At 33.8% G+C, this 14,356-nt stretch overlaps 1 protein-coding gene across 4 annotated transcripts in view; it reads right to left on the bottom strand.

Annotated features, from left to right (window-relative positions):
• GPM6A (glycoprotein M6A) overlaps positions 1-14,356 on the bottom strand; it is a 472,863-nt gene that overhangs the window by 34,124 nt on the left and 424,383 nt on the right. For 3 of the 4 annotated variants that reach the window (XM_012651660.1, XM_012651661.1, XM_012651659.1), the window contains one exon: positions 9,890-10,046. The exons of the other annotated variant lie outside the window; for it this stretch is intronic. In XM_012651660.1, coding sequence (XP_012507114.1) covers positions 9,890-10,046 — 157 coding nt within the window. The remainder of the gene's footprint in view (positions 1-9,889; positions 10,047-14,356) is intronic. 4 annotated transcript variants of the gene reach the window in all.

The following is a 14,356-nucleotide window of genomic DNA, read 5'->3' as shown; positions in this document are numbered from 1 at the left end:
TGAATCACATTAAATTAAATTACAAATGACATGACCAAATTAAAATATAGACTGCTTTAAAAGAATAATCATTGCTCATGCAGTTGGAATTAATATGGTGAGGAGATAATTATATACAGCAATCATTAAGTAGTAAAAACATAAACAATAGAGTAAAAAAATATAAAATTTCTCCACTGCAAGTGTTTTTCTTCTTCAGTCCATCCTTTATTTGTGATCAGAGGTATTTTTCTTAAATGCAAAAGTAACCGTGATGCAGGAACTCTTACTGCTGGCAGGAATACAAAATGGTACAGTCACTTTGGAAGAGAGTTTGGCGATTTATTGCAAAACTGAACATATTCTTACTATATGATCCAGCAATTGGACTCCCTGGTATTTACTCAAATGGTTGAAAACTGATGTCCACGTAAATACCTACAGATGTTTATAGCACTTTATTCATAATTGCCAAAGCTTAGAATCAATCAAGATTTTCCTTAGTGGATGAATGGATAAATAAACTTTGGCATATCCAGACAATGAAATAGTCCGTGCTAAAAGGAGATGAGCTATGGAGACAGGGGGAGAATTGGGAAAACGTTGGTCAAAGGATACAAAATTTCAGTTAGAGAAGAGGAATAAATTCAAGATATTTATTGTACACGTGGTGACTATAGTTAATAACAATGTATTGTAGTCTTGAAAATTTCTAAGAGAGTAGATTTTAAGTGTTCTCTTCACAAAAAAATGACAAGTATGTGAGGTAATGCATTTGTCAATTAGCTTGATTTAGATATCCTGCAATGCATACACATATTTCAAAGCAACATAGTATACAGAATAAATACAAACAATTTTTATTTGCCAATTCAAATCAATCAAGAAATAAAAGTACTTAAAATGAACTATCAAATCATGCAATGACTTGGAGGAAACTTAAATGCATATTATTAAGTGAAAGACGCCAATCTGTAAGGCCACATACTGTCTGAATCCAACTATATGACTCTCTGGAAAACACAAAACTGTGAAGACAGTAAAAGGATCAGCAGCTTCCAGGGGTTAAGGGGGAGGGATGAATGAATAGGTGGAGCACAGAGAAATTTAAGGGCTATAATGGTGCATGACATGTCATTATACATTTACTAGAACTCGTAAAATGTACAGCACCATGCATGAACCCTCGTGTAAGCTATAGGTTTTGGGTGATAGTGACGTGTTGCTATGGGTTCATTGATTGTAACAAATGTACCACTCTGGTGAGGGATTTTAATAGTGGGGGAGGCCGTGCATATGTAGGGGAAAGGAGTACACGGGAATTTCCGTATCTTCTGTTCAATTTTGCTGTGAACCTTAAAACTGTCCTAAAAATTAAAGTCTACTTAAAAAAACTAATTGCAATGTTTTCCTCTTTGTTACCTTCATTGGTGTCATTCACTCAACAAATCCAGTTCAAATACTTCAGAACTTACTTGAACATCAGGATTGTGTGCCTGCTTGCCTCTCCAGCCTGATCTAGCACATGGATAACTGTGGTACTCTACATATTTCATTTTAATTCGCACCCTCCACACCACTTGTATAGCTTCTTTCCATCCTCCCAACCCCAGATCAATTTGCTCACTAATTTGTTAATACAATTATGCATCACTTAATGAAGAGGATATGTTCTGAGAAATGTGTTAGTAGGCGATTTCATCCTTGTGCAAACATCAAAGAAGGTACTTGCACAAACCTAGATGCCTAGAAGCTATAGCCTACTACACACCTAGCTTATTGTTCCGAGGCTACAAACCTACACAGCATGCTACCGTATGGAACACTGTAGGCAACTGTAACACAATCGTAAGCATTTGTGTATCTAAACATATCTAAACACAGAAAAGGTACAGTAAAAATGTGGTATTATATTCTGCCATATATGTGGTCTAGTTGACCAAAACATTACATGATGCATAACTAATTAAAATTTCCTGTGTGCCAACAGTGTGTACTGTATTAGGCTTTAGGCGTACACTGTTCAACAACACTTCTCTATCACAGATTTTAATCATCTCCTCTCTGTGCATATGCTATAAGTTATGATCATCGATATGCTCACATGTTCATGTGCAAGTCTCCCGCATATCCCAACTAGACTAAGACTCCCTAGGGACAGGGATGCCGTTTTGTTTCCTTGTAGATCATCAGTACTCAGTATGCACATCATCTTTTTAATAGATCCTAAGAAAATTGAGCCAAAGCGATTTTACTTTTTCAATTGAAAACAAAATTCAAATAAAGTCAAATTATATAAAAATAAAAGCATCATTGGCTTAGTAGAATATATGCTTTTCCAGCAAATATTGCTGTAGAGGAAACTTCCTTTTAGTGAGTACTAATAATATAACTTTAACACCAGTTATATTGTAAATGTCTGAGAAATGTGCTTTTCATCAATGATCCCACTGTAATAATACTAGGCTTAGAAATTCCTCAGTGAACTTTTAATTTTTATATCCTTAATATACTTAGTTTCCCCATAAAGTAATCTTAAAATATAAACTATAGTAGTAATTAGTCTCAAAATGAGAAAAAGAGACAAAGAAATTGAGTCTCAAAAATGTTGTGAAGCATTTTTTTTTTGTATAATGTTGCTGATTTAAAGACAAAGTCCAAGAAATATATAGCTTTTGGGTTTTTGTCTGAAAGAAAATTTTAAAATAAATATCTTTGCATAGAGATTTTTCCCAGCACAGTGGGAATAATATTCCTAGTTGGAAAATAAAGGCATCCATTAACAAGTCAGTATTTTATTAATATATCATTTGTAATCCATGATTATTATTTAATTCCTCATCTAGTGGCCTATTTAAATAATAATTATTAATATTACATGTTTGGGAATATTTGGCACATTAAAAGGATATTTTGAGCTCAATTAAGTCAATATTAAAAATTATTTCTATTTGTGAAGTATAATCCAAACATATAACATTGAGGTTAATCATATTGGCAGCAGTTAAGGTGAGTGACTATTACATTGGGATTCATAAAGTTTATAAATTTGAGGACATTTGCTATCCTTAAGATGAATTTTTAGCTTCATTACAAAGTTTGATTGAAAAATTTATACCTCCAAATGATTTCATTTAAACTAGAGTATTTTTGTAGGTAGAAATTAAAATTCATGAACTATGGAGATATGCCAGATATTTACAATTGGCGCCAAACTCTAAGATTTAATTTTATATTAACTAAATCAGAAACTGAAGGTTTTGAGTATTCTCCAAAAAGAAAACAGAGGTCCATAGACTATTATCCTGCTATATACAAGCTAATTAGGATAAAATAGATTTTTTAATGAGATTTAAAACAGAACGACTCTGTTTAGGAAAACATAGATCAGATATTGTGCTATTTCATATCTTTAGTTTTTCTTTTTCAAAAGTACTATAGACACCCTTGAGATGATGTGATGAGAAAGATGTTTTCTCTGTCATTTTCCTCCTCATAACCCAAAACCACAGTCTCATGAGAAAAACAGAAAAATTACAACTGAGATACATTTACAAAATACCTAGCTACCGCTCCTCAAAACTGTCAAGGTAATGAAAAACATGTGAATGTCACAATTCATAGTAGCCTAAGAAGACACAATTAATGTAATATGGTATCCTGAATGGGATACTGGCACAGAAAAGTGACATTTTGTGAAAACTAAAGAAACCTGAACAAAGCATGGACTTTAGTTAATAATAATGTACCAATATTAGCTTATTAATTGTGACAAATGTAACATTCTAACATAAGATGTTAGTAATAGAGCAAACTGGGATTGATTTATATGGAAACTGTACCATGTTCATCTTTTTGTAAATTGAAAACTATTCTAAAATAAAAAAGTTTATTTAAAAATAACTTCAGGGTTATGAAAATATAAGGAGTCATAAATGGCATGAAATTATATCCTAGGACAATCTGATATAAGACTATACAAATTTTTTTTAAAGTTTGGCCAAAGACTATTTATCATGACTGGAAGAATCAAAAGCAAAAACAAACAAACAAACAAAACAAAACAAAATGTTGGCTTAACATTTTGAGGAGTTATTTTTATTTGAATGAATTCTAATCACAACTTACGGTGATCTGAGAAGCATTCACATGATTCAAACACTTCATCAATTTTCCATCTCTAGTTCCTATAAATCTCTTGTATTTAAAAATCTAACACTAGATGTTTTGCATTTTAAAACAGATTTTTCCATTTTCTTAGTGCCATCTTACGTGGCTAACAGAAAATTTCTGTCAACTTTTACATTAGAAATCAGAAAAGATGAGAGTTTTGATTTATTTCTTCTTGTAATTTATGTACCAGTGTAGTTAACATCTTAACAGTTACATTGAGATTGGTCCATTGTCCTAGTATTTACAAAGTTCAAATCTGAAGCAGGATATGGATCTACTTCAGATACTTGCAGCAAATAAAATCCTAGTTCCTTCTTTCACAATGCAATGCTTTTTGAAACATTATTTTTAAATGTCACCCCTATGCCTGAAGCAGCATATATTCCCCTCCCTTTTTTTCCTACTGAGAAACTAAAGGTCATTTTTATAATCTGAAAAAATGATATTCCCTTCCCCATGTTAGATTTGGAGTATCCTAGAGAGAGGCAAGGCCTTATTCTAGGAACTGTGTTTTGGCAGTTTGGATTCAAAAGTGTTTTGTGTGTTTGTATTTTATTTTTTGTTTTTTTATTTTAAAAGACAAATTTTAGGGACAGTACAGAATGCAGAGTTCCTTGATGTCGACTTGATAGTATTAGACCTCAAGATTCCTTACAAATAATCATCAAAAACATCTTAGTCATAGAAAAGCATCTTAGACTACTGAGTTCCTTCATATTCTGCAGAGCATCCTTGTATTGTAAAAAGAGACAATTCATGATTGTTGATAAAAGCAAAGGTTCAAACGAGGATATCTCTGCAATGAAGAAGCTGTCCAATTACCAATGAATGATGTTACTAAGATGTAAACCAGAAAATGGCTGGTAACTTAAAAAGGACCTTCGTAAACAGGTAATTGTCCTATTAAATTAGCCTAAATAAACCACAAACACTCAAGGCAAATCCTGATCATGAGGTTAGCAACATGAGTTCTGTACCAGATACTTGAGTTCAAATCTGGCTCCACCACCCACGACGTATCCTGAGCAAGTAACTCATCTAGCTGGCAATTTCTTCATCTGTGACGTGAGGGTAACTAGTGTCTACTTCACATGTTTTTTTTTCTTTTTGCAGATTAAATGCCCTAGTATTTTGTAAACTGCATAATACAGCGAATGGCATATGTAAGCACCTAACAAACAGTTCTTGTTATTATTACTGGACTGATTACTAGTACTAAAACTTGGTTTTAACTTGTGTAAATGAGCTAAGAGTTATGACAAAGAACAGATTCAAAGATAATTACATAGAGTATAAAACTAAGCAGAATGGAAATAGGAAAAAAAGGAAGGTAATAGCAGGAGAGGCTGGAATATACATCTTTCTTTTTCCCTCTGATCCCATGGAGCTATAAGTTCTGAGTGATGAGCAAGGTGAAGAGTCTAATATGCTGTGTTTGAAATCTACAGGCAGCTGAGGCTAACAGGAAGAGTATTTAAAAATAAACAAATAGAATACAAGTTGAATATCCCTTATCCAAAATGCTTGGGACCAACAGTGTTTCAGGTGTCAGATATTTTCAGATTTTGGAATATTTGCATTATACTTACTGGTTGAGCATACCGAATTGAAAAACCCAAAATCCAAAATGCTCCAATGAGCATTTCCTCCGAGCATCATGTTGGCACTCAAAAAGTTTCAGATTTTGGAGCATTTCGGATTTGGGATTTTCAGATTACAGATACCCAACCTGTATGTGTTTCTTCATCTGTGAAACAGGGTAACAATAGTAACTACTCAATTTTGTTGCTTCAAAAATGGTGCATGGCATAATGTTGCTGTAATAATAAGACACACTGTTATGAGTTGACTTGTGTCCTCACAAAATCCATATGATGAAATTCTACCGCCAGTATTTTGGAGTGTGACTTTATTTGGAGTATTTTATAATAAGGTCGTTAGGGTAAACCCCATTCCAATATGATTGCTGTCCTTATAAAAAAGGAAAAATTTGGACAAAGACATGTAGGGAGAGCACCATATGAAGAACATGAAGGCAGTGTTTAGGGTAGTGCTTCTATGAGGCAAAAAATGCCCAAAATTAACAGCACCCTACCAGAAGCTAGGGGAGAAACATGGAACAGATCCTTCTTCACGGCCCTCAGAAAAAAACTAACTCTGCTGACACCTTGATCTCAGACTTCTAAGCTCCAGAGCCATGAGACAATAAATTTCTGTTGTTTAAGCCATCTAGTTTGTGGTACCTTGTTATGGCAGCCCTAGCTAACTGATACACACATTATCAAAAGTTCTTATTGTTTTACTTAAGTCTTAGAACAGGTAAATTTATGGAAAATAAATGTGTTAATTTCCACAAAGAGTAGTTAATTTAAGAATGTATTACTTCAAAAGTGTTGGATTTAAAAATCTAACTTTCAGAACAAGTACAAATAAATTCTGAGATGTATAATAGTGTCATGGTAGCTATGAGAAATTTACAGAAATGAGAAAATTAGTGATCGGTGCAACAAATATCCTAAGATTTCAAAATATGACATACTGAATGTTCCCAAGTTGCAATAAAATAAATATTTTTGGGTTTAAAATTTCAAAAGGAAAATGGTTAAAGAAAGTAAATATTTCTGCACTAACTAAACTTAATAAGTTCATGTTTAATGTATTCAATAACGTGTTTGTACTCAATTTGGTGCCATTCAATATTTACTATAAATAAATATTACTAAAGATATTTTAATAACCTTTCACATAAAGTAGTTAATAATGATTTTCACCCCGATAAATTAATATTGTGGCTTTGTGTGTTATTTTCCTCGCATACTGGATTTCAAATGATAGCATTAACATTTTGAAATCAGCTTGAATTGGACTTGATCCTGCATGAGAGGAAACACATAATGCAGATGAAGTTATGCTTCCAGGGGCATTCATTAAGTCAAGGGAATATTGATTAGCATCCTCAATTCAGTGACACAATGCTGCTTTAAAACTAACTGCATTCGTGCCGGTAGAGTTTCAATTAGTAACCATTTTACTTGTTATGCAGTATAGAGAAACAAGGATAGAATAAAAAGTTTCCGTTAGTCTTATATTAATTCGGAAAGCTTTTCATATAATATAGTTGTTACAAAAGGCAAAATTATTCCACCCTTCAGTATTATTCAGTGTTCCAAGTACAAAGGCATCAATATAACTTAAAAGCATAGACACTTTTAAAGGTAAGGAAGACAGGCAAAACAAGTTAACAGGTTAACTCATTGAACATGAGGTAGACAGTAAAATACAATCCACCTACAAATTGAAAAAATAAAAAAGAAGCAGAATGGAAATAGGAAAAAAAGGAAGGTAATAGCAGGACAGGCTGGACTACACATCTTTCTTTTTCCTTCTGATCCCATGGAACTGTAGGTTCTGAGTGATGAGCAAGGTGAAGAGAGGGGCCGGGGGAAGGGGAAGGGTCGCAGGGCCCTGCAGCACTGCCTGCAGCCACCACTAGTGCCTTCTCAGGTTGTGGAGCTGGTTCCCTCCAAGTGGGCATAGCCAGGGCACGACTCAGAGGCCTAGCCCACTGCGTTGCTGCCTCTGCAGAAGGCAAGAGAATGCAGTTTCAACTTCGGCCTGGGTTCTGCGCATTCCTGGGTGTCAGGGGACTGTTACAGCATTAGGCGAGGGCCTCTTGGTGGGCTGCTCCCTGCTGCGTAGCCTCTGGAGGAGCCCACGCAGCTGCTGCCACCCTTCTGGTCTGTTGGGTGGGACTGGTGACACAATTGTTACTATTATAGAAAAAATGTGGCTCGTGTTTTGTTTTAAAAATTCTTATTTGAGATACCTTTAAGATGCTTGAATGTCAGGCAAATAATTGCTACACATAGATATGAGTTTTCTTCTGGGATTTTTTTTTTTTAACTATAAAGTAATTTTCCAATTTTGAATGAAACAACATAATTGGCAGCACTCTTCCTGGCAAAGGGTTATTCCCCGGTTGTAAAAATGTGCTTCCAGACCCATGATCTCTTATCATTTCAGTAGTGCTTTATCACGGACTCTTTGAGCTGGAAAGAGCTTTAGAGACCATCTTCATTTTGGAAATGACTAAACTATGATCCAGAGAAGTTAGTAACTTACTAAGTCACACAAGTGGCATTACGATGATATTATTCCAATATAAGGAAAAGCCCATTATTAATTGAATTTACTATACTTTATTGGCAGAATAGAAATGAATCTAAAATCAGAACAGGCCTTTTTACTACAGACGTTGGTAGGTGTCACTGACAACTGGCCCACTGAATATTCATATTTTATTTTTCTTTAATCCAAGATCTGTAATTTGATATTACTGATCCAAATAATTTAAGTGATAAACCCCAGCTTAAAGCCCATTAGGCACATTATTCAAATTCCAGCTTTGCGCACACTCACATATTTTACTTCTTTAAATACTAAATAAGTGCTGTCCCAAAACAGATATAAAATGATTCTTACAAGCGATCATTCCAGAGACAACTACAAATGCCCACAACTCAGGAAAACCATTTCATTAGACTATCGTTACTACTGAAGTGAACAGCATAATAGAATTTGTTACAAATTAGTAAAAAAAAAAAAGTTTTTTGGTTAACAGGTATTTTTTAACTTTTCTGTGAGATTGAAGTAATTTATGTCATTCCTTATTAGAGACAGTTTACTTAATATGAATTTATGAATTTATGCTATAATTAAACATATGTGTTTTTTTTTGAGACAGAGTCTCACTCTGTTGTCCGGCTAGAGTGCCGTGGCGTCAGCCTAGCTCACAGCAACCTCAAACTCCTGGGCTCAAGCCATTCTCCTGCCTCAGCCTCCAGCGTAGCTGGGACTACAGGCCATGAGCCACCATGCCCGGCTAATTTTTTCTATATATATATATATATTTAGTTGTCCAGCTAATTTCTTTCTATTTTTAGTAGAGACAGGGTCTCGCTCTTGCTCAGGCTGGTCTTGAACTCCTGAGCTCAAACAATCCACCTACCTCAGCCTCCCAGAGTGCTAGAATTGCACGCATGAGCCACCACGCCTGGCCAAACATGTTCTTATATAACATTAGACAAAAAGCAAAACATGTCTGCCAAGGATGGAAGCTTCAACATTTCATTACAGAAAAATGATTCTGCATAAAAATGCAAAAGTACTTTCAACCATATTAATTTTCACCACTCTCGTGCATTAGTAGATATATATACATTGCACTGCTTAACTTTAGAGTATGACTATAAATTTGATTTACCATTAAATATATCAATAAAGATTTAAGGCTGAATTTTATAAAATTCTTATCTTAAGTCAATAGAAGACAGAAATTACATGATTTAGTTGCCCCCAAATTTACAGTACAATACTGAGACATGTGTTTACATGGGAGACAGACAGATGTAATGCCTATTAAGTTTCAGGTAGATTTTTTGTTATTCCATATGGGAACCCCAAAGCCCTTTGAAAAAAAATCATTAATCAATTGCAAGTTTCGCTGCCTCTAGAAACAAAACTAATTAGACTGCATATGATTTGAGAATTTGAAACTGAATTTCCACAAGGAATAATCCTAACTTAGCTAATAATATTACCAAGGTTTAAGATAGCCATCACAGGAGGAAATAAAACTGTGTTAAAAAATACTTTAATTCTTGGGAGATGGCTGCAAACACCTGTGTGAAATTGAAATAAATCCACGTCACACACTGAATGTAGAGAAACAACATACCCAGGTGCTCACACATCTGCCGCAAGTGGTGATTTTGAAATCCCCATAGAGATCTTTGATGGCACCAGTTGTGAAGAAACCTTCCACCATCAGCAAAATGCCATACACAAAGAACGCAGCCGCGATGCCGTAGATCACATACTTAAAGATGTCAATCCTGAGGGAGAAAAGACAAAGGGATTTCTTTTGTTAACTTTTTATTGCTGGTCTGTAGAAATTGATTCTCACGTACCCATAGTTACAGAATATTTATGTCCATAATGGAGGTTGGATTTAGAAACATTTTTGCTTTATATGTCTAATGTTTATATATAAATTTTGTTCTGCCACTTCCAATATTTGTTGACAGGGCATTTGGAGTTTTCAGGTTTGTAGGTTTCTTTTTCTTCCCTTCAAGTGTCCCCCTTTCTCTGGTTCGTACAAACTGTAGTCTTGAATAAGCAGTAAATCATACTTCTAAAGGAGTTTGCTGTTTATTTACTTGTTAAGTAGAAAATCATCATACAAGTTCTCAAAGTAGGACAAAATTCCAAATATAAAGATTTATGTACACTGATCAAAAACACAGAATTTTAAAAATTTGTATTAAAAGAGGGAGGAAGCTTTATGGTGAATGATGCAGTGGTTTTACATAAAATGGCATAAATCCCATACATTTGTTATTATAAATAGTCAATAATAGTTGTGTTTTTATACTTTCCATAAAACATCATTAATATTTGCTGATGGTAATGTCAATAATGAAAAATACGTGGTTTTACAGATAAATTATAACTTTGACAATTAAGTCTTTTAGGTAGAATCATTAATGGATATTACATGGAATTGGAGCCAGATTATAGCATAATTCCGTAGAGGGTTGGGGAGGCACTCTTCCTTTTCTCATAACAGACTGCCCAATGAAAAAAAAATCCATGTGGCTAAAATAAAGTATTTATATAGAAAATATAAAAGGGTACACACACATAACTGATACATAGATGATAGATGGATATATGAATAGATAATTCTTTTTCTATAGTTCTGTAACTAGTAAATGAATATTCAATGGGATTAAAAAGTACAATTTGCCCATTTATGAATTAAGATTCCATCTGCACTCCCATGTTTTGAAAACATTCATTCCATACATATACTCTAAATAATATATTTTAAAATTGTAGGAATATTTGTAATCATAAGGGTAGCCTGAAGTTAAAAATACTACATTAAGATTTATTATTGTTTATTGCCATAACCAGTGAACATTTTACATTCAATGTGGTCATAGATGTAAAAATGTCAGTGAAATGCAGATATCAAGATAACAACAACTTAATGCTATACAACAGTTATTTTACTGTTAATTGCTGTATCATCTATGATATTTGGAATATATAAACCATATACATTTCTTTTGATAGAGGCCATGACATTCTAACCTAAAAGTTAAGATAGTACCAATATTTAAGTACCTGTTGATGCTAAGTATTTTTATAGAGACTACGGGAGAATTCAGTGAATATGATGTAAATTTACACTTTCAATAAACCCACTAATCTTCCTTTGAATTTCTAATTTCCTTCAGGATTAAGACTTTAATAATTTTACTTGTTTTTATTTCAATTTTTGACATGACTACCAGAATATAAGTTTGATAAAGGCAGGGATTTTTATCATTTATATTAACTCGCTGCTATATCTCCACCTAGAATGGTGTCTGACAGTGTTTAATAAAAAGTTGTGATACGAAAAGAACAGGAAGTAATCATTAAATAACTAAATGTTTACTGAGTAATCACAAAAGGGCAATGAATGATAGAAGCATCTATAGCTTATAGCACAGTATGCATGTGTTTGTCTAGTGCTATTTCACTCCGGCTCTGACATCCTCGTGTAAGAAAGAGCATCACTAATATTCTTATGTTTTTCATTGGCAAAATTAACTCCCAAATTTCAAAATTATTCATCGAGATGGTACCATGCCAAATATAGCTTGTCTTTTTGAAATAATAAATATAAAATAAATGAGTTTCACATACAAACTTAATTTTGAATAAAAATAGAGAACAAAAAGCTCTTCATTCTTAAATATAATTTCTTAGAAAATAATATTAATGTGAACCCTGCAGATCTATTTAGGTATCTATCCCATTATTTCCTTCCCAATTAAAACTGGTCACATGCATACCCTTTATGGTTCAAACTTAACTTGTCAAATTACTTAAAAAACTTTCAGTGTACTAGTGCCTTATTTTTTTCCAACAGTAAGTTTTTTGATAAGCTTTAAGATTCATCACTGTAATTTGTATAGTTTTCAACTTGCTTAAATTATATACCTCAGATAACAGCATTTGTTGTCCCATTATTTTAAAAATAACTGTACTTTGTGAACTAAAAATATTATAATGTGTGAAGAAGGAACAAAGTTTTGCTATAATAATTCCATTTCCATTGAGTAATTAATGTTTAGGTTACAAATTTGGTCTGAAATGTATGTTCTTCCATTTGGGGAAGTTGGGAATTTGACACCTTCCTACTTCTTGGACAAATAGATTTCTTCTACTTTTCTATCTGCTAATTCTTAAGCAAGAAAAGCAAAGGGAATTTTGGGGGATAAGGCAAAAACATCTGAAGTAGAGAAATATTTTCCTAGAGAGGACTTACATGAGTACACGAAAGTACTAATGATTTGAGGTAATGGGAAAAACAGAACTTTAAACCATGGGGCTGAAAAAATTGCAAACAGGCTATATGGGAAGATTTGGGACAGACCAAGAAAGAGCTTTCAGTGATTTTTCTAGTATTAACATGGGAAATCAATTATTAAGTAAGCCATTTAAATCTCTAAAATTATTGCTCAGAAAAATCTTTCCAGCTCTAAACATTTTGCTGATTTAATTAAACAAAATACCCACAAAGAACCATATACTATTTACTGAATGAATTTTTTTAAAAAAAGAACCTATGAATAAAAAGTGAAAGCCTTTATTAGAAATCCTGATATAAATATATAACCATATTTAATGTCTGAGTCATGAAAAACATGGGCACAAGTTGCTAGTCCATTAAATAGTACTTTCAACACAAGAAACAGCAGAGCAAAGGAGTCTTAGACTAAGTCAGTCACAATACGGTTAAAATATGACAAAGAAAATGGCTATTTCTATTAAATTATTGGACCTTAATAAGATTTATTCATTTAACATAGTATGTATGTAAACACAGTTATATACTCTCTATATATGGAAAAAACAGAATATAGATCCTGAGTTCATCATGTGGAAGCATTCAGCATGCAATTAATATTATAAACTGCCCACTCCAGCCTATATAGACACATACAGACACACTCACACACATGACCTTGCACCAGTGAGGCAAGGAACGTGTGGAAAACCTGGAGGAGAACTGTCAATGGTGGTGAAGGAAGGAGAAAGAATCTTCCCGGGGTAGGAGTTTTACTGAAGGGAAAAAGGGGCCATGGTGTGTGGAGAGGGAGGCATATTAGCTAAAGTTCTACTTCTGCGGTGTTGACAAGGTTCTACTAAAAAATTGCTGTTTAATTCACATTAGCTTGACTTTGACCTTCTCCTCTCATTAGTTAGAATATGAATAGCATGAGCAGGATGACATTAGATGACGGAAAGATCCTGTCATTTTATACAAGGGCAAAAATGAGGGAATAGAAAGCTTGATCCTGCTGATGGAGACTGAGAGACTCTGGATGCTGTTACGACATTTTTAAAAGAATGCATGGAATAGCCTAAGAGAATCTGTTGCACATAAAAAGCGAGAGAAGAGCTTGGTAATGTTCAGTGTCCCAGAGCAATTGTTTCATGGCTGACTTTCAGTGTCAGAAGATTTAAATATTGAATAATTCTATTTGTCCAGGGCGATGAGGCAGATGATGTGAATTGTGTAAACCTGTCTGGCATTTGAAAGAATTTAAAGATTTCTACTTAAAGATCTAATTTGGGCACACTTTTTTTGGTTTGCTTGTTTTTTATTTCAAAATATTAAAGGGGCAAAAATGTTTTTGTTACGTGAATACACTGCATAATGCTGAAGTCAGGACTTTCAGTGTGCCCACCACCAGGACAGTGTTCATTGTACCTCATTGGTAAGTTTTAATCCCTCAGGCCCCTCCCAACCTCCCCCCTTCTTAGTTTCCAATGTCCTTTATGTTCCTTTGCACCTGTGTGTACATTTAGCTCCCACTTATTCATGAGATTATGTGATGTTTGTTTTCCCATTCCTGTGATACTTCCCCTTAGGATAATGGCCTCCATTCCATCCATGAAAGACATCATTTCATTCTTTTTTATAGCTGAGTAGTACTCCATGGTACATATATCCTACATTTTCTTTATTCACTCATGAATTGATGGACACTTAGGTTGATTCCATATCTTTGCAGTTGAGAATTGTGCTGCAATAAACATTCAAGTGCAGGTGATTTTTTGATAAAATGCCTTCTTTTCCTTC

The sequence above is a fragment of the Propithecus coquereli genome, unplaced genomic scaffold, assembly GCF_000956105.1.
Source record: "Propithecus coquereli isolate 6110/MARCELLA unplaced genomic scaffold, Pcoq_1.0 Scaffold36, whole genome shotgun sequence".
Taxonomy (NCBI): domain Eukaryota; kingdom Metazoa; phylum Chordata; class Mammalia; order Primates; family Indriidae; genus Propithecus; species Propithecus coquereli.
Note: the sequence above shows the minus strand (reverse complement) of the source record. Positions and strands in the feature narration are given on the sequence as shown.